General features: G+C 45.2%; 1 protein-coding gene across 18 annotated transcripts in view; it reads left to right on the top strand.

The window, feature by feature from the left end:
- Positions 1 to 24,431, top strand: part of FBRSL1 (fibrosin like 1) — a 499,835-nt gene that overhangs the window by 424,220 nt on the left and 51,184 nt on the right. For all 18 annotated transcript variants that reach the window (XM_030285790.4, XM_030285797.4, XM_072936199.1 and 15 more), the window contains one exon: positions 20,513 to 20,558. In XM_030285790.4, the coding sequence (XP_030141650.1) occupies positions 20,513 to 20,558 (46 nt within the window). The remainder of the gene's footprint in view (positions 1 to 20,512; positions 20,559 to 24,431) is intronic.

Below are 24,431 nucleotides of genomic sequence, written 5' to 3'. Positions count from 1 at the left end.
GGGATATCTGCAGCACTAAGGGAATGTTTTTTTTCAAGACTGTTGTTTAAAGGGTGGGTGCTTTTATTACTCTCTGTGTTCTAGTTGTACCTAAAGGCCTGAGTGGCAGACCAGGATTTTGCCACACTAGGTTCTGTACAAACATGGTAGGGGAAAAAAGTATTCTGTGCTGCAAATAGGGGTTTTTTGGGACATGGTTATGAATTTTTTTCATTCCTAGCTGTAGAGAAACCCATATTTGAACAGGAATTTCAAAGTCAAAATGTCAAGGTTGGAGTCACTTCTGCAGTGGAGTACCTTGCTGATTCTGTCATGTTGTACTGTGCTCTAATCTGTGAGCTTTAAACCTTGCTCAGTCTCTTGGATATCTCAGCAGCAGTGCTCCATCCTGTGCTCCGTGTTTCTTACTAGTTTGGCTTCATTTCATTCTGGTGCAGAGCACTGGATTCACTGCCCACTAAGGCACTAACAGCAGGGGAACTTCTGCCCCTCCTGTCTCATGAGGCGCTTATTTTTTTCCCTGCCCACGTTTTTGTGCGTTCAGTTTGTCCCTGTGTAGTGAGGAAGGTCCCTGCAGCAATCTCTGGGGTTCTCGTGACTGAAGAGAGCAGAGGTGCAGCCACACTGGCAGCACAACATGCTGTTCTCATGCCTTTGCTGGCATTCCCTCCAGAGCTGTGGCCCAGGCACCAGGGAAAGGTTGGATGTGCTTCTCTTGGTCACCTTGTGTTCACCCACATTGCTCCCTCCAAGGCAAGATCCCAAAGCATTGAAGTATCACTTCCTTGTGTCAGTGTTTAATGTGAGCTCACAAGCCTCTCCTGTGAACAATGTGAAATAATCCCAAACCCTGAATCTGATAGCCCCAGTTTTTTTCTCCTCATCAACTTGACATGCCCCTTTTGCTTGCTCGTGCCCTGCTTTTCACTGCTGCCTCTTGAAGCATGTCTTAGGTTTGGTTATTGTGGGGCATCGTTCCTGGCTACCTACCCAACAGCAGGTTTATATGGCTTTTATGCTTTGGCAAGATGGTACAACAAAGCTCCCTAAAGTTACTCTAGAGAGCAAAATCTTTGTTTCAAACAGTGTTTGGAGATCTTAGAGTCATGCCTTGTATTTTTATGACATCTGTGCCTTAAGATAGATCAAAATCTCTGTGATTTAAAGATGTCATTTTGTTTGGGCTGGAGGTGTAACTGTCTTCAGGCCAGGTGCAGGAGTGCTGGTACCTGTTTAGTAGCTGTGGTACTTTCCTTGTCCTGCACTCTCTTCAGTGAGTCTCTTGTTGGCTTTTCAGTTTTGTTCTGTGATGTCTCCCTCCTTTAAAAGGTGCAGAGAGTGATCACAGTGTTTTCATGCATGGTTTGTCGTTTCTTCAACCCCAAAGTCCCCAGAGTCTGCAAGTTGAGTCATTTTTCTGCTGCCAGAGTTTTGCAAGAGGTTTGCCTCTGGAGACAGCAGAGTCTTGAAGCTTTAGCCATGTATTGTTGAACAGTCTCCAGAGTAAGTGTCAGTTTGAAGTAAAAGAACTTGAAATCTAGAAGCAGAGAAGATAAAAGTGAATTTAATTATAGTGCTTTTCAAACCCCATACATAGGCAAGATAATGAAGCAGGCAGTGTGTTCAGCCATAGGTCACTTAATTCATGTTTGATACCATAACCCATGGTCACGGCTGCTGCTGCTGCTTTTGGAACACAGAACTCTGATTTCCATCTGCCAAGGAGGGGTAGAAGGAACCTGGTATCTCGTTTGAGCCACGACACCTTTAATGTGATCATTTTCCCTGTCTCAGAATCAGAAGTGTCTAAATTCTTACCTGTCATCGCAGAAGTCTGGCTCTGGTTCAGAGGTCACCTAGATATGAACTCAGGCAAGCCAGATACGGCTCACTCCCTTCAGACTGGGAAAAGGGTAGCTTAGTATTTTTTCTATTTTACCATGCTTTTCTTTTCATTGTGTGAAAATAGTTTGGGGAAACAGATAAGCAGTGGCTGAGATCAGGTGTATGTTTGTACTAGTGGAGGTGAACAAAGAGTGCTTTGATAGAGCTGTATTTCTTCATTAATTACTTCCCTGTTATAAAGGGATCTAGATCTCCTGGCTGTAGCCCAGGTAAATGTGAAATATCCAACACAAAATGCTGCAGTAGCAATGCAAAAGTATACTTAGGTTTATGAGACAGTGATAAAATGGGCCCTTGAAAACACATGTGCCTGATGCAAGCCCTGGCCCTATAGCTGGTGTTCATACTTGATGACCTTGCACACCATGAAGGATTTGCTGCCATGCATTATAACTCCAGTTCCACCCTGGACTCCTTCATTTTAGCACAAAAGAAATGACTACTTTGCAGTGGTTGCTGCAGATTCATGTTAGGATGTGTTTGTGGCAATTGTCTGCATCCACTTCAGTGTGTGGTGTGATGAAGTGTATTAAAAGAACCTGGTCTGCAAGGACTTGGAGAGATCAGGGAGCAAAGGAAGGGATACAGATGAGGCAATGAATGCTGGCAATTATCTGAATTTCAAAAGAGTGTTTTAGCTGGGACTTCTGGAACAGTAGTGACTTTTTCTGTTTGAAAAACTCTTGACAAATCTCTTCCACTCTTGTACAGCTAAAGAAAATGTTTATATTTGAAGTAAGGAATGAGCAGGTGAAAGAAAGTGACTCTGTTAGTGCCAGCCCTGAGCCTTACTGTAATAGAAAGTGTAAAGTCATAGAGTCAGTGGCCATGATTCAGAGTTAAAAGGTTAGAGGGTTAAATAAGAAGTGAAAAAAAAAAAATAGAGTTCCTTATTTGTGCCCTCTAAGTAGTTGAGCTTTCTGTCTGGCCAGCTGCCACAGCCTCAGGACTGTAACCAGCCTTGTGTATGGAAGGTTTTCTTTTCTTTTCCAGTTATCTCTCAGTTTATCCCTCCCACTCTTTAGGATTGATACTAGGCAAATATATTTTAGAAACATTGTCAGTGGCCGCTGCTCTCGCCTTGTCTTCTCCAGCACTTGTGCTGTGGCTGCAACTGGTGGAGCTGTGTGAGCAGAAAGCTGGGATGGATCAGTTCAGCAGAGGTTAATGCCACTGCTGCACCACAAGAGCCTCATATTAAATCTGAACCTTGCAAAAATGTCTGAAAGCCAGCAGAGCGGGTGGCTGGAAGATTAACTCTGCACAGGGACACTTTGGGGAGCAGAGGACCACAATAGCAGTTTCAGTGCCAGCTTTGTCCCAGCTGCCAGAAGGGACTTTGTCAGGGGACTCCTTTACCATGGCACTGCTCCCCCAGCTGCTGGAACAATTGCTTGAGACCACTGGCAGTCAGCATGATTAAAGCAGCCTTCAGGCAGCTTTATTTTACAAGGGCAGCTATCCAGGTCCAAGGATTGGCTCAGCCTGGAAGGATGCAGAAGGAAGTTTGTTGTGTTATACCCATCCGCATCTCTTTTTTGTCTGTGTTTAAGGGTCAGGCCTGGCTTTGTGGTTGATCTGTAGTCACTCCATGTTGAGTCCATTAAATGTTCCCAGTACCTCTAGGTATTGACTGATCTGACAGGACAGACTGTTTTTCCTTTGTACATAAAGGTGCCATTTAATTGAATTAATTACCTAATCTATTGCTAGGTTAACTGGGATTTTAGCTATATGAATTAATAGTACAAACTAGGAGCGCCCTTAAAACTTAAACCCCTTTCCTTTCTCTCAAACTGGGTGGCAACTGTTACATCCCATTTACAAACCATAAGTAATGGAACTTCTGATACACAGTTATCAGATCCATGTTGGGATTGAACTGCAGGAACCAAACCAGGCTTCTTGCTCAAGCTTCAGTTGCTTCCTTAGACCAGGTAAAGCCTTTCCTTTGCCTTTGTATTTTTAAAAATGGGAACTAGGAGGTATGTTTACCAAAATGGATTTTTGTCCCAATGGGAATAGCCCTCTTTTGCTTTCCTCTGCTTTTTATATGTGAATATGTAAATATATGTAAATGTATACAGGGGCTTAGATTTACCCTCTTCGTCTCCCCCTCCCATGTATAATGTATGTGTTAAACACGTAATCATTAATCAACTTTGTGGGGAGTGGAGACAAGAAGGGCTCTTTGATGATAGATGTATACTTGTGACTGTGCTTGTATGCGTGTTTATTAGGCACCACAGTGCTATCAAAAGAAACTCCAGGTCCCTAAGGATAAGAAACAGCACAGGGAACAAATGAAGAGGAAAAAAAATCCAACCCCTCTTACTGTAAAACCCTCTGTCTTCTACCATCTGTCTCCTTTTTTGGAGTGAAATAAATTGGGGAGAGAGCTTTGAATAAGGTGCTTATTTGTAATGCACTGAAACGCTCATGAGGAACAGAAGCAAAGTTATGGTTAATGTTGCCTCTGATGGCTGGGAGTGTTGGAAGCAGGATGACATTATTTCTTTTGTCTGTACATGCTGGAAGTGGTTTAGAGAAAAACAGCCTTCAGGATATCATGCACAAGCACAACTATTTCTAAGGTTTTAATATCACGTTTGATGTTATGGAAGGCACAAATTAAAGGTGGTCATTGCCCTGAAGTGTTCATAATAAAGACAACAAAACCCACAGTGGTTCTTTGTGAGTACCCCGCTCAGAACATGCTTCAGGCTGTTCTCTCTTGCTGGAAGAGGACTTGGGGCTCTGGAATTACATGTCTGGAGATTAAGGTGGAGGCATGGGGATGGACTTGTTTGCATTACTTGCATACAGCAGTGAGTCTTGGGACCTGAATGCTTTGGGCTGGATGTAGAAATCCAAACATTTCCTTGGTTGTGCTAGAGGGGAGCTTAGTCTGGTAGAATTGTGCTTATGGTCTTGCACAAAATTGTGTTGTCCAAAATGATAAAGTTGCAACAGATATGTTTGGAGGAAAAATTAAAAATTCAAAGTATTTAGGTGCCTTCTATTATTTTTTTGCTATTCTTATTTAGCTTGTGCTTACAAGTGCCTATTTTGAGAAATACCTAGTCGAATAGATATTTTAAATGAGCTTAAAAAGTAGCTTTGGCTCATTGGGTGTAGAACTGCTGCACTGTTTGCTTTGTGTTCTTGCAGAGCTAGGCAGGAGACACCAAGGTCTGATTGGAAGCGCTGGAGTGCGTAGGCAGCAGCAGCCCCAGCTCCATCAGCCATCTGCTCCGAGTCCAGGAGCCTGCACCAGCCAGGGCACAGGGGAAGGGCTTGCAAGTGTGTTCGTGGGGAGCAGCAGCAGTGAGACAAATGGGAGGCAAATGGGAAAGCAAAATTCCATTTTCTGCAGTCTGCTCGATGTAGAGAAGCTGATGGATTGGCTGCAGCATGCCAGGTTCGTCGAGGTGTATCTGGTATTGTTTGAGTAAAGGGAAAAAACCAATAAAATCCCAGGAAGGTTATACTCGACAACAGAGACATACATTTGCTTTGCACTAAGCTAGGCTTTGTTTATGATAACATACCCTCATCTGTTCTGGCTATTTTTCTTTATTTTCTATTGATTTTCTCGTCCAATATGCCAGAATCAGCACTTCCAAATTGTTTTGCAGATAAGCTGAAAGCCACAGAACTTCAGAATTTTCCTAAACTGTTGACTGTTCAGGTCTACGTTTTTGGTTTTGGGGGTCTTTCCGCCATTTTGTTTTTCACAGAAGGAATAAGCAGGGCTTTGGTTTAGGAAAGTGCTTCAGCTATAGTGAGATTAAGCACATACATGGCGCTAAGCATTTGATCAAGTGCTTTTCTGAATGCACTTTCTAGAAAATTGATGTCCCTTCCACTGTTCTTGCTAAGCTAATCGGGAGATGCTGAGGTCTGATCAGAGTCTTTTGTGCATTTTCAAGATAGTGTCTCTGGAGGATCATTACACACATCCCTCTGCAGAGACTACAAGGAGATTGTCACCAGGAAAGCGTTAGTCACTGTGTATTAACATGCAGGATTATTCTGCTTCTTTCTTCACTGTAAGCTTTTCATCTCCTTACTAAGCAAGCACAGTTGTGTCTGGGCTAAAATCACAAAGGTTTCTTACAATGCTCCGTTTGTGCTTCCAGTTCAGAAATAAACTCCGGTGAAATGAGCTGTTAGCGGTTGTGGGACTTTGGAAGAGCGGCAGGGAAAGGGCAGTGGCTTCAGCCTCTCCTGCCACAAAGAGTCCAAAGGGAGATGAGCCAGGCCCATGGCACAGGAGCCCAGCACTCGGCTCCTGGAGGTGCAGCTGTGTGTGGGGTTAATGACCTGACAGCTGAATAGAGTTGTTGATGCCTTGGCCAGCGAGCAGATGGTCAGCCAAGGAAGCTTTGAGTACAGCTTGCTCTCCTGCTCCTTCCAAAAGCATCTCCTGTGCAAAGCAGTGGTTGAACACACACCAGAGATGTTCCTCCTCCAACTGGACAGCTTTCCTGCCCAGAGCCATGGCCATGCCTGTGGCAAAACAAGGCAAGCCATGTCTGTGAGTGTGCTGGAAACTCTCCAGCTGGTGGCTGAGCATGGCAAGCATTAGTCAGTGGCTGAAAAAACATTTGCCCTTCAGACATCACCATGAAGGGAGAAAAGCAAAGCCAGATCATTGGTGCTCTGCATATTCACAGCTCCATGAACAAACACAGTAGAGAGTTTTAGAACACAAAACAGACAGACATCTATCGCTCGCCGCAGGCAAATGAAACTTTATGGGTGAAATTGTACTGGTATATATGGAAAACTAACCTAGTAATTGCCCTGCAGTTATGCCTCATCAAAGCAACTGCTGTTAGATGGCATGTCCTGCTACACCACCTTCCCAGTACGAGTCATGCATCTACACTTACAGCCTTCCATCCTGCTTGAGAACCACCAGACTCCAAATGGAGCAGAGCCATGTTTTTGTTGGAAATAGCTGGTTACTGATACAAGCCAATTACTGGAGATATTTCTTATAGTTTGTGGAAATGGCCTGGTTTTGTGGTCAGCAGTTGGCATGGTATGCATTTGACTGCTTTAATAATTTTTGCAACCCCACCCAAATATTCACTGTAGTACAAAAGAAATAAATTTGGAAGAGTTGCTTGGGTGTAGCCGATCACATATTCACCCTATTAGCTTCAGCTGGCCTGTAGAGTTCCTGCACCCAGAACATTGAGAACACACAGCTTTTTGAAATAAAACTAGCTGCTCCCTATGTCAGATCAGTTCATGTCTGTACAGATAGTTTCTCAACTGGAATTGCCAGTAACATCATTGGCAATGGCTCTGAATGACATTTTTTGTCCATTTAGGTTTGGGGCTTTTTTTTTTTTTTTGTCTCTGACTGTATTCATAAAGGAAAAATTGCAAAGAAAAGAGTCAAAGGAAAGTCAAGAGGCATTGTACAAGAAGGAAAAGATTATAGCAGGGAGGCATAATGTATTGGAAGTGAAAGACTGTTCCCATCTATTGGGAATTTTCTCAAGAATGTGAATGTACACATCTACTAGAAGAATGGGGAAAGAAGGGCTGACACTTTGTGGGGTTCAGACAAAAGAATATAGATCCTTTTCCCTTCACATCAAGTGGTCCATGGAAATTAAATTGTCCTCTAAATGCAGGGGGGAGTTCCTGTCCAGAATGGATCACAGCATGGTGGTGACTGTAAAGGGGGTTTCTCTTCTACTACCCTGCTCCACAGGGCATTTGCTTGAAGAGCATAATTAGGATGTGCATCTGAAAAAACACACTGCCAGACAGAGATACAGTAACACACTGGAACTCAAGTGTATTTTAGTTTGCTGCAGACAACAGAAAAACCGAGATGAGCCCTGGCTAAACTTCCTTCCCATTAACTTTCTCTCATCATTTCTTCACATACTTTGGCTTATTCACATACAGACCTCTTTCTGTAATGGAGAAAGTTGGGTTGTTTAAATGTCATGAAAGAAGTTTGATTTAAGAGGAAGTTTTCAAAAGAGGATGAAGGCCTGGCTGGTGAGGCCAGGAAAGCTTTTCGTGCTTTGGACAGAGGGCACAAAGAGCCTGGGTAACTCTGCTGGCCCAGGGTTTACAGTGTGGCTGTTGGTGCCACAGCTGGTTTCTCAGAGCTGGGAGGTGCTGAAGGGAGCTTGTTGTTGGCCAAGTTAGCCTTAGATTGCGGGGGGTGGCGAGATGCAAGAACTGAGAGTCTTTTAGGATTTTTGGAGACAAGGATGAGAAGATTGTTTGTGAAAGCAACTGGAATGGGGCATGGAAAAATCCAGGAAGGCTGTTTTACCCACGGGTGAAGCTCTCTCTTTGGTTTGGACTATAGCCAGTGGCACAGAGTAACAGAAACTTTTGAATTCATGCATCTGCTGCTTGGTCAGTCCTCTCTGGAGGCTCAAATGGAGCTGCCTGTTCTGGAACCATTTTAGCTCAAATCAGCTCCCAGAAGAAGGCTGTTAATAACTCATGTCTCATCAGCCCTCTCCTCCTTCACTCCACTCCCTAAAAACTGGGCTGGGAGACTGTGCAGGAATTCGGGCTCTCCCGGGCAGGCCAGCAGCAAGGGGACAGGCTGAGGTCATCTGCTAAAGCCATCGCTGTCCTGCAGAGCAGCCACGGCGCAGAGCACAGCCCTGTTCACTTTCTGCCTGTTTTAATGCTTTAAACAGGGCTGTGCATTCAGCAGTTATTTGTATAAGCATTCTCCAGGCATTTGAAAAAGACTTCTGTTTTCCAGAGAAGAGGAGGAAAGGGGCCGGAAGGAACTACGTGGGGCAGAGTAGGGGCGAGCAATAGGGGAGCAGCCAAAATAGAGGGATTTGGGCAAGCTCGTGTGGGGGTGGCTGTGGGCAGACACAGTGCTGCACATAGGCTTGATCAGGCTCCCCCACACCTGGTATTAAATCAGAGAAAAGCCTTCCACCTTCTGGTGCTGGGAGTTATGCTTTTTAGAGCCGAGTTCGACAGTTGTTATTGCAATTTTGTGGTGCTCTTTTGATTTACAGCTGTTTTTACGACCATTGAGGCAGCCACAAATCGAGGAAATCTCATAAAACAGAGAGTAAACGTCTCCTTCACAACCCAGGCAGAGTTTTGGCATCCGTGCTTATTCCATAGAGCAGGATGTGTAAACAATATTGTGTCCCCTGAGTGGCTGATATCAGTACAGTTAAGTGGTAACAGCTTGAAAAATGCATTTCTCGTATATTGGTGGTAAAATTCGAAATGGGCCCCCAGGCTAAAGTAAATTGGTGACATTTTGCAGCAGAAAGGAGGGAAAAAAGGGGGAAAAAAAAAAAAGGGGCAGCGATTGGAAATGCAGAGCCCCAGCTTTGAAAGCAGTGGGACTGGAGCCAAAGTTGGATTTATCTGCATTATTGCAGTATGGAAATAAATGGATCCACCACACTTGTTGCAAAGCGTATCTAATTGGAGAAGACAGATTATATGTTGGCTGCAAATGGGGGACTGCCCCATTCACCACCTTCTTATACAGAAGATGAGGTCAGTTAATGCCATATTTAATCGAGGTACAACAATGAGAGCTTCTTTCTTGACTTGCTGTATAGCACAGGAGAAAAGCCTGGTGACCCTTTCCTGTAGAAAGTAGGTGAGTGCACTTCACTGCCCTTGAATGAGTGAGGGATAGGAAGCCAGATGCTTTGCAGATGTGAACCATAGGCTTCCTTCCATATTTTTTCCTCTGCAGCCTCCATTTGTAGGGAAATTTATATGCTGTCCTTTTCTAAGGTGTTCCTAATTCCTTCTGTTGGGTCTTCAAATAAATGTTGAGTCTTTAAATAAATGTGGTGTGCATTCTGTGGTGGGTGAGGGTGTCCACCAGCGGGAACAGAGCTGTGGGGAACAGCCAGTCCAATGGAGACTCTTTTTTCCCTAAAATGTAGAAACATGAGACCTGAGACAGAGGGAGAAGGCTTGATGGGCAGACCTGATAATGAAGTTAAAAGAGTCAATCTAATAAAAAACAGAGAGACAGCTTCTAGAATTTCACCATGTTTTGGGATTACCGCATTCGTATTGTTTACCTAATGAATATTTGATGTTTCCTTCATGTATAGAGTTGCTGTTAGGTGATGGGGGTGACAGGAGGTGTTGTCATCCTGCAGCTTCTCCATCTGATTACCCAGGGTCTGCTGAGCATAATGAGTGGGGGTCCAGTCCAGCTCAAATTAATCTGGTGTCTGTTGGCAAAGGAGAGCCATGAGAAGACCTTGGGCAGCTGTCTGCTTCACAGAACCTGGCAGGGAGTTCTCAAATGAAAAAGCTGTCGTTCCTTTCCTGGACTCGTACTCAGCATCTACTTGCCCAGTTCTAATTAACCTAATGGATGGTGTTAAAACTGGGCATCTGCAAGGGTTCGTAGACCAATAATCCAGGTGGTTCGGGAAATAGTTTCCTCATTGGATCAAGAGAGGAGGAGAAGGCAAATGATCATTCATTTTTGTTTGATTTTGCTTTCCAGTGCTGTCTGAAAAAAGCTAGTGTGTAGATGGTGAGTTAGGAGGTGGCAACGCTTTTATTTCTGCTGTTTCCTTGGGCAAAATGGGAATGGCCATTCCCCAAGATCATGCACACACCCAGCGCTGTTGGTGGTAAAGCTGCAGTGAATGACACTTTTATCCAGAGGTTATTTGTTAAATTCTTTACTGGTGTGTTAATAGAAAGCGCTGGACAGGAGGCGATTGCACTGTTTGCTTATGAATGTCTTCATGTTGGTAACATTTTTATTAAAATTTTACCTTCTGGAGTCATGTTGCTGCATGGGAATCTCAGCTTCTACACATTTTACACTTCAAAGGAAAAATCCAGCTGTGTGTCTTAGTCTCAAGGATTAAACTTGAAAACTTAAATTTAGAAATGAATGTTGACAAATGTAGACAGATGTCCAAATTGGTTTCCTTTAAAGTTGTATTAGATTTTAAATCATTTTAGTGTGATTCCCTTGGTTTTTATAATTATTTTACATTGTCCTGCCATGAGCACAGAGCTGGAGGGCTGCAGCAGGTACTGGCACTGAAGGAGAGGAGAGCAATCCCTGAACCACAGTCCACTAGCAGAGGCAAATCTCCTAAATCTCTGTGCTCTTACAGCAGCTGAGGTGCTCAGAAGGGCAGGGCCAGCACTGCTCCAGTACAGCTCACATGACTGTAATATTCATCTTGTAATAAGAATCTCTCCTACACATAATTCTGGTGGGAATGAAAATTTCCCAGTAAACCTCTTAGCAAGGTTGCTGAATTAAAAAGAGGAGATACTTCTTAGGTGGTGAAGCCTGCCTGAATCACACAATCTCTGCAGGAGCTGCTCCTGTGCCGGGCACATCCTAACACTGCTGGTGGCCCAGTGGCCCCATCCCAGAGCTCTGAGTCTCGTGGGATTTGCCTTCACATTCAGTGTGGACACATCCAGCACGCTGCAGCTGTGGGTGAAACCAGGGATGTGCTTTGTGTCCAAGCTGAGTAATCTTCTGCATGAAAGGGGAGCCCACTTCAGCAGCCCCATCCTCCTGGGCTGCACAGCTGTGCAAGGAGTGGACCTGGGAAAGAACGGTGCTTTTGTGCAGCACAGTTATGTGTTTAACATAATAAATGTTTATTGTCCTCTGGAGCAAAGGAGCAATAGGCTAAATTATAGCCCAGGGAGGGAAAGCTAGAATCATGAGGTATAGGCTGTTAATTATCCTTTTTTTTTTTTTTTTTTTTTTAGCTGTCATAATGTACTGGCGTTTGCCTGCAGCCCCCCCCTCACTGCTCCATTACCTTCACCACCACTATCTCTAAAATATCTGCTTCCCCTACCACTGGGCCCTCCTCCTCTCTGGCCTCCTGCTCTTTCATTTGTAAGGCATCTCTGGCCTCCTGAGAGATTTGTGACTTCTCTCCCAGCAGCCGCTCACGGTGATAAAGGCCCTCAGACTGCCTCTCTCTGATTAATCAGCCCTCGTGCAGCCTCGATAGGGTGTTAATTTGTAAACTCAGTGGACAGGCAACTGTGATAAGCCTCTGCAGCTGCTGTGTGTCTGCCGGGGGGATGGGCAGATAAGGCTTCAGCCCTGGGATGCAGCCAAGAAATATTTTGGAGCAGTGAATTAGAAACAACAACAACAAAAGAGCCTTCTGCAGAGGCACTCCTTTGAGGTTGCTGTGGGTAAGACAGCAAGTTTCAATGGCAGCAGACAAGAGCTGCTTTCCTGATAAGTTCCCTGACCCCCAGGCCCAGGAAAGGGCCACATCAGGATTGCATCCACACTGGGAATTGTGTCAAAGGGATGTCCGTGTGCCACGTGCCATGGTCTGGGCTAGGAGGACAATGCCATCTTCTCTGTGCCTCATGTACTCATTGTAGTTAACCTGGTGCTTTTCAGAGAATTTGATGCTGGTTTGTCAGGGCTGTCTGGCAGGACATGTCACCTGCAAGAAAGGGATGGACACTAAGGGTGTCCAGAACAGCATCGATATCAAATGATTTTTGAGCACCTGTAAATGTTTGCTCTGAGATAGGGTTCATATAAAATTCTGTATGGAATCCACTATGTATCCAGTGTATGGATTAAAAACAAGAATACAGCATTTTCCCTAGAGAGCAGACCATGCTGAGTGGTCTGAGACCCAGAGCAGTGCTCTGAGAAATAGCAAAGCTGGGGGTTAAGCTTTGTAATACCCAGGCAGATTGGAGAAGGCTGCAGTGATGACAGGCATGTATTCTGTTTGTCTGCTCAAGGAGGTTATGTTGAATGTTTCTGGTGTGCTCATGCAATTTTCCCTTTTTTATTGATTTGATTATGTTTTCTTCAAAAATTGAAAGGAGGAGATATTTCACTGAATTTTTATCAGTGCTTTGGTTCAGCTGAATCCTAATGATCCTGCCATTGTTGGCCTCTCTAATTGTTCTAATATTATCTGACAACATTCAACAGACGATGGAAGTGGTTCCTTCCCTGTCTGCCAATGCAGGTTGTTATTCAGTTCATTTTTGAACTGCAGCAATCCTCAGACAGACAGTGACCTTTTTATGGAATCAAATGTCTTGCAAAACCCTCTTGGTCTCTGAACTGTGATTTATAGCCATTTGTATTGGAGAAAGCTGCAGGTGGGATTTGGGTGACACATAATTGGTTAAAAGATAAAATAAAATGAAGGTTGCCCTGCTGGTACAGTGATGGCAGGAGCTACAGGAATGAATTGCTTGGCAGTGCAGAGCCTGGCCCTCCTCCTCCCGCCCTCCTCCGTCGCTTGCCAAGTCCTGTCTGGCAGGCCATTACAATGATAAATGCAGGTAGCTGGCAAAGACCACAGCTGAGAGTTTGTTCTAGCATGCCAAGCCCTGCTTGGCATTCCCAGCTGGTGCCAGCATTTGCACTCTTACTCAGTTTGACGGAAACCAGGACATGAGGTGTGAATTTATGTCCGCATCCTTCCAGGAGAGAGTTGGGATAATGAAATGCCAAGGCAGCCCTGGGAGCAGCAGAGTAATTTGGTAGGTACCAAACAACAGTCTGCCACCTGTCATTCGCAGCACAGTCCCTGCTCTCCCCCATCACTCTTCCTACAGTGCAGCCTTTGAATTATAAGAAGTTTTAGATAGTTCTGCAAAGAGCACTCGCTGTTCCCTTTGATTTAGTGCAAATAAAAAGCCATATCCCTGCCAAATAGATGGGCTGACTAGATAGGATCAAGCTGTAATGACAATAATACAAACTGCTGTAGCAGTGTATTACACAGCATTCCCAACCTTTCCTATCTGAAGGTAGGTTTCCCCTTACATTTGTAGCAAAAATCAAATCTGTGTTTGCCTTAAGTGAGTGTCTAGGCGATGAAAAATGAAAAAAATTTGAATATGGAAGTGTAGGCTGAAGTCTGTTTTGGGAGGGGGTCATCTCTCTGAGAAAGGCATGATGGCTCTGGTGTTTGGGATGCTTTAAAGCAGACCACACAAAGCCCTTTTCTCAGTGTGTCATGGAGAGCTGGGTTTCCCTGACTGTGGTGTGTATCAGTTGCCTTTAACACAGACACATCATTGCCTCCAACTTACCCTGAGAGCTGCAGCCACATCCAGTGGCACATCCTGACTGTCCTCTGGATGCCATTCACAGACCAGAACACCCAGGAGCATATGAACATGTGTTATGGGGAAATCAGTGCCAATTAAAATGGAAAATATCAGGAATGTAAAGCAAAGGTAGATTTGGTAGTGGTTGGGGAGCTGAGATTTGAAGGAGGAAGATCCTGTGATAAAGCCCAAGTGCACCCTAATTTAAATTAGGACACACAGGCGCACTAACATTAAGCAAGTATTTTGCCTGGTTTTAATGAGGGACAGCTGGAAATTTTCTTTTCTTGTTGGTGTCTCTGGAAACAACTGAGGAACCTTCTGCAGCTGTCTGACGAGGTGAGGTCCAGGAACTCCCCAGCTTCCTCCTTTCTCCTCCTTCACTAAATTTTTTCAGTACATGTATCTATTTATTTATTTATTGGAGCTGAGCTGGGAAGGAGAGGGAGTTTGATCTTTTCCTTTGGGAGACAGCAACTGCTCAGAGGAAGATGAATCATAAAGCATTGCTAATGGTGGGGATGGGAAGGGGAGAACTCTGGGCTGCAGCCATTCCCCAGGGGCTGGGGGGATGGTTTGAGGAAAGAGGGAAGAGGAGTTAGCAGGCCTGTGCCCCAAGGCTCTGATGGCAGACATGCTGTAGGTCAGATGTCCCTCTGTGTCAGAGGATTCAGTCACCCTTTGTCATAGGAAGAGGCACATCTGTGCAATAAGCAACACACCACAGCAGCCTATGTGTAAGAACTACTGCTGCTGCTCAATTTAAACTAGTTTGTTCAGTCCCATGATGGTTGTAAAATGATGAGGAACATGCTCAGGGTTCAAAACATTGTCAATTTAAGCTTATCGCTGTCTTGCCAAAAGAGGACCAAAACAAGATGCCGAACAATGAGCTTGGTTCCTCACTGCCCTGCACTGACTGATCAGGCTCCATCCAGCATTTCCTTCGGTGCCTTCCAGTCCTCATCCACTTTGCCTCCCATTCCACTTGCCATTGTGTAAAGTCAGTGTAATTCAGTGGTAAATTAGGACCAGTGATCTCTGCTTCTCGGCTGTCTGTGGCCTGATTTAATCTATATTCCCAGACTCGTGCTAGCTTCTCAAAGGGGCTGTTGCAAAAAACAGTCATGGTTATATAAACTGCTGAGAGAAATGAGCATTCTTGGAAGAAAAAGTGACAAAGAGATGAGTGCATGGTGACAGTCCCTTCCAGGAGCAGAGCAGTACTGAATATGTGTGTGCTAAATGAATGTAGGTGGGAACCTCAACAAGTGTGTTGCTGTATGGAAGTACAGTCCAAGAAACATTTTGTTTCTGGTGAGTATTCTATAGAGTAAACTCATGGAAGATACAGAATACCCATCACTACCTCTCAGAGATGGCCTTGAATCATAATTGAACTAGAAGTATCTGTGGCATTTAAGGCATTGCCATATCAATAAGTTGCTGGTTGGGGTGTTTGTGCTGCATGTTTCACTGTGATGTGTTATGGTGTAACTGAAGGTACAAGTGTATTGTTAGGATTGCTAGAAGGTGGTGACTCTTGTTTTGGGAATATTATTTATTATTAGTCCTTATTTACACTGGAGAATTCCATAAATGATCCCAACTATCAGCTGTAACCAGATTTTTCAGAACAACCTGGTCACCATTCAGGTTTCTATATGGATTTTTGGAAATGCTCTATACCCGGTAGCTCCAGTCAGGCTGATGCCCCAAAGGCAGCTGCTGAGTGCTGAGCCCTCTTGAAAGCCCAGTCTATAAATTCTGTGGGAAGATAATCACAGTGTGGATTTGTACAAGTCCTGTTCCCTCTTGCTTAATCCCTCACACAGCTGGGCTGTGCTGTGTTCCAGCCAGCTGTGTACCACAAAGCTGGATATTCCTAGAAGGTTCACAAAAATGAGTGAATTGAATTCTGACTTTTCTTTTGTCTTCCTAACTGAGCTGTGGTTTCTCTCCAAAACTAATGCAGGTTTTGGAAAGACTGTAGGCTACCTTGAAACATCCCCTCACAATGCAGGCAGTGTTACCCGTGGGCTGCTCCTACATCCTGAAATGTGTAGACTACTTTGTTAGTCTTAAGGGGGATTTTTACTTTGGGGTTTTGTGTGCATATGTGCTATTTCTAGGCTACTCTCGCGCCTTTCCATGTGTATCAATTTCCATTTCCTACAGAGAATCACAACCCAAACAATACCTTCCTGTTTTAGTTATTGTTCTCATATTACTGGATGAGGGGTCTGGTATGAATGACTTGCAGAGTGAACTGCGAAGTAGTAAAGCAGTACTGACGTGCTGAAATTCTCTGCTGGACAAGCGATCAAGTGGCATTGGAGTGGTTGGTAAAAGCAAGAGATAAAGATCAAAGGAAAGAATGAAAATTCATCCAAAATTTTCAGGTGGTGTCTGTGATTTATGCTCAAACTTTCTTGAAGTGTATCCAGCACTTCTAGTACAGTCCAAGAAATCTCCCAGAGAAGGGTTTTCTTGTGAACTTTTTAGTGCTTGCTGAGTTCAGTAATTGTGCAAACAGTCTCTCTTGAGACTGGCTCTTGGCTGTCTAGTAGATAGGCAGCCATCCAGATCTAAAATTTAAACTGTATTTTACTGTCTCCTTCTTCTACCTACTGTACCCAGAGTCTTGCTATCAGGCTCCTGGAGTATCAGGCTTGGATCTGGCATTTGGGGCTCCAGGAGATGGCATAAAGGTCAACAGAGCCTCTGTTTTGGTGATAAAGAGCAGTTCTATTCTCTGTTAGCTATTTATAGGCTACAGATAAAGGGGACAAAAATAATTAATTGCTGTGAGGCCTGACGTAATTTTTAGTGCTGTCTTTGTCAGATGATGTTGTTCTGTTACATATAATCATTAAATTATTAATCTGCAAGAGTTCTTGCACCTTTCAGCTGGCTTGGGTTGGTGGGAACCAGGATGGATGAGGCATGGACTTCATTATGCCTCACTGCTCACCTTCAGAAGAGAGGGTGTGCTACATCCTTTGTGGTTACCACCTCACATGTGAGGAAAAAGCTGCCTTTGCTGAGCTTTTAATGCTGAAAATTCAATCAGTGTTTATATGTACTGGGTTCAGGGTGAGGAAGGGGGAGGGACTGCAGCACCACTCCTCTGCTTGCTCTCCACAAAGCAGAAAAGGGCAGAAATGTTATTTTCCTCTGCAGTGTATTCAGCCTGGTTTCAAGCTGTCACAGAACTGGGTGGAGGCATTTTTTCCCCCTTAGGTCTAGAGCAGAAAAGAAAGAAAATCAAAAGGTGACAAAGGATTGGTAACTTCATTGAATAAGCCACAAAGGGGACCTGGAAGGTCATCGAAAGGGTGCTGGGTCTTAGAGATTTCAGCAACATGAGGTTACCTCAGAAACTGCTGCTCTGAGGACAGATGTCAGATATGCTTCAAGTGCCACAATTGTTAATGGGGACGAGGGTGGGACTGTGTAAGCAGCATTTTTATGAGTACAAGCCTGGGGTGGGTTCTGTGGCTCTGGGCTGTGCTCCAGGGCGAGGGAGATGAGCAGCCAGTGAACAAGGAAGGGTGGAGTTGTCTTCTGTCTGTGAACTTCAGGCTGGGCAGGTCTTGCTGCCTCATGCAGCAACAAAAAGGAACTTGAGGGGTTTGTGAAATGGTTCTTCAGATGGAGACAGGCAAGAGGCAACAAGAGGGGGAAAAAAGGAAATTTTTAGTTTCATTTTGCAATCAAAGAACATGTGATTTCCTGTGATGGCTTGAACTCTGCATAAATGACTCCAAATTCCTGGTTTTGTTCACAAGGGAAGAATTCCGCTTTATTAATATTATTTTTAAATCCCTTCTTAAACATATGCAAATGATTTGCTTGGAACAGCAGTATTTGGGAGGGGACTTGTTTTAGCAGATGTGTTGGTTTGCTGGATTTTTTCACTCATTAGCGGGCTCCCTCAGACACATAGGTTTTATTGTACGCTTTCTTTAAAGGGTGACTGATAGGGCTGAATGATGTATTCAGGCTCTTCCTCCCCCAGCTTCCCTCCTGCCTTTACAGCAGCTCGCAGAATATCCTATAGCACAGGCGTTCACTGTTTCAGAATGGTGCTCGTGCCAAAAACTGCTCAGATCTGGAGCTAGAAATCACCAGAAGTGAGAGCAAAAGTTACTGTAAACTCTAGGTGTGAAGGTTTGCGTCTGTGAACTGAAGCTGCGATCCTGAAAACGCTGCTCTGTAAATGTTGACTCTGATTGTGGAAGGCGGTGGCACATGCTGATAGCAGAAGACTGAGCAATAATCAGGGTGTTTTACTTTGTCTTTAAAGTGAATTTTCTGGCTTGACTTCCTCCAACATTGTTTTTTATGCAGTCTGGACCTGTAGCACTGAGGTCTTTAGCTCCCGGCTGCGCGCTGAGCCCGCGGTACCGAGGTGCTCGGAAGGGAGCGAGCTGGTGGCCCCACAGAGCGGTGGCCGTGAGGCTGGACCGTGCAAACCAGGGGAAGCACAAAGCTTCTCCCAGCTGGGGTGGCTGCCAGGGCAGAGCCGGTCCTGCAGCCGTGGCTGGCTCCCCAGGAAGGGCTCTCCCAAGCAGGCTTCCCTGGAGGGCTGCACACCCCAGCGTCTGGACCCGGCATTAGGATTTGTGGCTCAGCGGTCGATTTACTGCTGGGGCTTTAGTGCAAGCCACGCCGGAGTTTCATTGCCTGTAAAATGGGCGAATCTTATTTATCCACCTGCCACGTGTCCAAGAGCTTGTGCAGTGCTTTGAGAGTAGGCCCTGGCTTTGTGTGAGCTGTTAGCATGGGTGGGTTCCCAGAGCCTGCAGATGTGGTCTGCGTCCGTGGTGACTTGGTGTTGATTATAAGTGAAAAATCTCCTAACAATGGGTTGTAAATTCAGAGTTGGCTGTCAAACGTTTTATGCACCACTGTTGTTGCTGCTGTGTGACACTGTTACACTTTCTTTGCAAACCAGCCTAGGCAAAACATTGTTTAATCCTGGTTCTTCCTCTTTTTAATCCATGCAGTGAAGGGATCGTGCAGGTAACTGATTTTCCCTAAGATTTTAGGATCTTTTTGCTGAGCTGTGTAATGATCATACATGCCACAGCTACACGTGCAGCTTTGTTGTGGACATAATTCAGAATTTTTTTCTTATGTGTCTCAGCCTCAACCTATTTTTCATGTTGTTTTCCCTCTCTTTTTTATACATTTGCATTAAGTAAGACATTCAGTGCTTGCAGTGCCACTTTTCTTAGAAGTAACATTAATGGATCACTCTTGCTTCTTACTATATCTCATGCAGAACTTCTTGCATTTTACTATTTGTTTTTTTCCTTCTGAGTCGTCATTTAAAATATATAGCAATGTAATACAATTTGTAGTGCTCTTTATCATGCAAATCTCCCAAGGCACCTTAGAATAAAATCAATAAAATAAAAAAAAAAATCAACTTAGTTCAGCCATGTGTTGAATTAATTAATTGTTTTTAAAGCAGAGCCAGGGGAAAAAGGCTTTTTTCACTGTCAGTATCTTTTGCTCGTCAGCTTTGTACTTCACCCATTTTATTCATGCAGCAGTCAGTGCCAACACGTTGATGATACTTTCTTGTAGATGGTAGTAATGTTGATCGTGCTCCTGCTCCCAGACCAGCTTTGATTCTGGAGAGGCTGCTTGCTATTTTATCAGATAGCGAGGAGGAAAAGCTTATGCTGAAATCGGTTGACTGCTTGATATCAGTGGGGGGAGGAAAGGAAGCCATCAAATTAACTCATAAAAGCTTTAGTTACCATGAATGGACTTTTTTTCCCTGTCTGTCGTTATCATCTTGTCTGTAACCCAGTGACCCTGATTATCATGAAGCTGTTTACAAGGTTTAGGTTAATTGGATTTCTTTAACTGTTTCCCAGAGCTGTGAGGAGCACAAATGCACTGCTGTGAAGTTCAGACAGCATAGTGCAACCCAGTCTGCAAGGATACGGGCTTCTTCCAAGAGGAAGTCATTTTATTTCATAGTCAACTAAGTGCATAGCAGCATGTACCTGTCATTTGGCATAATATTGAACAACACCCTCCTTCATACAGATGTGTTCAGTTGCAACTTGTGTTTCCAATACACAAATTACATTTTGCATGTTCAGCAAGAATTGAGCTTATTTTCAGTGAGAGAGCCTTTGAAATGTGTTTGGTTTCTTTTTTTTTTTTTTTTTCCTTCAGCTTGATAGCAGTTTCACTGGTTTTGTTTTTATATGAGGAATCATGGATAAAATAGCTGTGCATTGCATGGCTGCCTAAATAAACGAGACAGGAGGATGTAGTTGGGTGAGATCAGGACAGTCCTCTTGCTTGGCTTTCATCTCCTCAGGATGCATGCTCGTTCTTTAATGGCACAACATTGCACCCTCCAGGTGCAATGCGCAACTGCAGGTCTCCAGATAACCCACTTGTTTTATGAGCTGTGTTTTTGTGAGCAAGCCTTCCGAATTTCTCCTTCACGATTATTCACCCTCTCTTTCTCTTCCTTTTTCAGGCTTCTGTAGGCTCTGAGAAGCTGTTCTCCCCTGCAGCAAATAAAGGTAAGTGATCTGGAGAAATGCTTTCCTTATCTTACAGCAAGAGATTTGGGTTGTGAATCCGTAGCGTGTGAATAACAGGACATCAGTTTTGCCAGAGCCTGTAGCTTGGCCACACACATAAAGATCAGCTTTACAGGCTTGTGATGATTTAAGTTAAAATTTAGAGCTGCATTGTCTCAATGTGGGGTGCGACTTCTTCTCTTTCAGAAAGATTTGTATTAAGTGTCTTGGAGAGAAGGATTACTGACAAAGGAGAAGTCAGTCCTTACTGTAGGGGATATGCTTCTCCCTCTAATACAATCAAATCCTCATTTCTTTTAAAGAAATCAGTATTTCAGTGCTGTCTGTGTCATCCTGACAAGGGCTTGCACTTCCCTCCCCAGCCAGTGCCCACGGAGGGTTTGTGTCTCAGTTCTCCAGGACGTGGTGGAGGGTGCTCAGCACGGCACAGCTCCACTCCCGCTGTTAATGACAGCTACCTGTGATAGGCACTGGGTGTTGCTAAGAGACTGCCTTGTTCCACATCCCCTTGGGGGGCACAGCCACGGATCTCTAAATAAGCCAAGCCCTCCTCTGAGGGCTCAGCACAGCCATAAAACCCGGCTGCTCTGCTTTCCCAGGGATAATCTCACCGAGAGGGATACTGGGCAGAAATGCCAAAGAAACAGCCTTGGAGAAGGCAAACTGTGGTACATGGTGGAAAGCGTTGTACTGGGAATGGTTTCACTTTGCCATGCAAGGAGGTTTGTGTGGCTCCAAATTAATTGCCAGGGATTGTGGCTATCTGCAGTATCCTCTGCACTGAGCGGCGAAATAAAATCAATTCACAGCAGTAGTGAATGTTAGGGGCATGCAAATGCCCCAAAGAGGGGAGATGAGGCCCATCAACAAGAAGTGATGAAATAACCTTCTGGCATTTTTTCAGTGGGGCCAATAAACGAACAATTTGCAGTTGTGTAGGAGTAGGTGCCGGACATGGAAAGGCATTTTGGTGGTTGTGTGCTCCATCACCTGGATCCAGGCCCAGTTTTTAGCTGGGCTCTTCAGCAGCAGTAACTATTAGGAATTCTCTTTCTTTCCAAGCTTTGCAGATTTTCAATGCCAAATGTGGAAACTGATGACAAGCCCATTATGTTATTACATTTGTAGATATTTTTACAAAAGTATGCAGCTTTATCTGGGGGAAAGAGGGAAATTTAAACAAATGGTGGGGAAGAACATTTCTCTTCTCTCACTTGGCTTGCTGATAAGGCAAACCAGATTGCCCATATGGCATTGCCTCGGCAAAACAAAAATCTTGCCATCCTGCATAATGCCTGGCACAGAGATCTGCTGGAGAGGCTTATGTTGAAGCGTTAGCAGCTTTGTTGGCTCTTCCTTGTGCTGAAGCCCAAGATCCCCCACCCCTTCATATCATGGAGCAGCTCAGCAACATGAGTTTTCAAAATACCTCCCTATCAGGAAGTTAAATGTGCGAATGCCTGTGAATTTTCTGTCTTGAAGTTTGTGTTCAGTGCTGTTTATATCTCTATAATTTCAGCCTGTTCCTGTTTCTTTTAATGTGGGTGTAGACATTGCCAGCTTTGGGTTCAGATCATGGGTTTTGTCTCAGAGTTCTCTTTTACCCTGGCCCTGTACTGGTGTACCTCGCTGATGGCATGGCCTGCCATCGTGGGCAAGCTCCCCTGGGGCTACCTCAGCATTTGGCACTTGGCTTGACAGGTGAGAGAAATTCGCCTCTGCAAAGATTTTGTGCAGAAACCCAAACAGTGCTAAATTTTACCCCTCGCCCTGTTATCACTCCCGCGATGCAAGAGCCAGATTTGTCTCTTGCACATGCAAATGAACGCCGCTCCTACACGACCAGGCTCGGGGATGCCATATGGCCGGGAGAAAGTGACTTTCAAAGCATTGCACTTAAATTCCTTTTGTGAGATAAGAGCCTTGATTTAAGGCCGTGTTCTCCAGGGCTGGAGCCCTGGTGGCTCTGTGGGGAGGGGATTAGCTCAACACGGTTTCCTGATGGGCACACGCATGGTGCGGCACGCGCTCGTCCTCTCCCGTGGGCATTTGCACTGTGCCCTTCTTTTGTAAACACTGGCGGCCCTTTTGGAGAGATATTAGCTAGCAAATGTGCAGCATCCGTGCTGCAGCTTTTATTGAAGGTAACCAGGCTTCTAAAACACATAAAGTGGATTCATTGTCTGGTGCAACTCCCCGTGTTCCCAGTTCATTGTTCGGTGCAGCTCCCTCTGTTCCCACAAACTTTCCCTGGGGATGTGCTTGGCCCCGTGTATTTGTTTTATGCCGTCCTAGTTTATCAGCAGCTTAGCAATGCAATTAAGTATTAAGATAGGCGGGTTACGCTTATTTGAGGCTGGAACAGCTGTAAAATGTAACCTTTGACCGCATTTGAGAGCTCCACAAAAGGCCGGAGGAGCAGCATCTTTTGTCTGGGGCTCTGGGTAACGTTTGCCTTTGCCCCCTCCCCGGTGGTGGCCGTGCTCCTCCTCCTGACACCAGCTCATCTGCAGCAGCAGATGCACGGCGTGGATGTCCACTTCGGGGACCAGGCACTATTGTGCTGCAGAGAGAGGTGTCCTGACCCGGGGTGACCTCAGTAGTCACAGCTGTGAAATAGGCTGAATGGGGCACTTTGAGCTTCCAGCAGAAGAGGAGATTAAATTCTCTGTGTGAGGAAATAATAATTAAAAGTAAGAGCAGAGAAGCCCTGATCTGCTCTGCTGACAGTCTTTGTTTTCTGATGCAGAAAAGTGTTTGTTTGGCCAACTTGTCACTGCAGTACAGAGTTACAAGGGCATTTACTGCCGAGGGCCGGGTGTTACATCCTCCTGGAGAATAAATCAATAAACAAATAATAAAGGTCTGTTTGCTCTCTCATGGAGCTTCTTTCTCACAGGAATCTGCCAGCCAGCCCTTCCTTTTTCTGGAGGGCGAGTACCAGGAAAGGCAGGGGAAGCAGAGGCGAAAGCCAACTCTGTCCCTCTGTCTCCGGGTAGGAGCATGAGGCAGAGGGGTGATGGTCAGGGACAGGAAGGCAGATGAGTTGTGGGGCTGAGGAAGTGAGAGGGACAGTCACCCCTGAGTCATGGCAAGGACCTCCTCCTGACTGCTGTGATCATATTTTGAAGTGTGTGGGGTAGGACAGTTAGTATTTTCTGGACTTTAGTGTTGGATCCCCACTGCTGGCTCCCCCCAGCTGTGGGCTTCCCTTGTGGGTCTGGCTGGAGGTGCCTGAGCTTCCTTCACCAGTCCTTGCTCCAGAGCTGCAGTATGCAAGGGAAAGCAGGAGAGGTTTGTACCACAATAGCCTTGCAGCTGCAGCCCAGGTGACCTGCTGAGTCCCCAGTGTTTGAACCCAAGGCCACCGTAGCAGTGAGAGTGAAATGGATGTTTTAAAGGAGCTGTTCTCTTGCTTGGTTTGATAGATCAGAGGCTCTAGGGAGGAAAACCTCCATCGAAAAGTGGAGCCTGGGCAGCAGCCAGGGTTTCTCCATTCATAACCCTGGGCAGGCTGTGAGTGGGGAGGTGCCTGTGAGATGAAAGAAGTGTCCAGGAGCCCCTGGGGCATGAGATGCCCATGGAGGAGCCAGACCTGCACATCCCCATCTGCCCTGCAGCCCGGGAGGCACTGGGCAGCAATGGGGGGGAAAAGAGCTTTGAAGTCTGTTGAGCTCCTGTCTTTGGATCCGAATCAAGCTGGGCACGGAGGGAGCAGTGTAATCCATCTGTCTGGTGGCACAGAGTGGCTGGCCAGGACCCAGCCCTGCCCTGGCTGCTGGGGGCTCGCTGAGCTCCATGCCTCAATTTCCCCCTCCTGCGAAATGAAGACTAATGCTTGTCAGCCAAGTG

This window comes from Taeniopygia guttata, chromosome 15, assembly GCF_048771995.1.
Source record: "Taeniopygia guttata chromosome 15, bTaeGut7.mat, whole genome shotgun sequence".
Classification (NCBI taxonomy): domain Eukaryota; kingdom Metazoa; phylum Chordata; class Aves; order Passeriformes; family Estrildidae; genus Taeniopygia; species Taeniopygia guttata.
The sequence above is the reverse complement of the archived record's forward strand: the minus strand, read 5'-3'. Positions and strand labels throughout refer to the sequence as shown.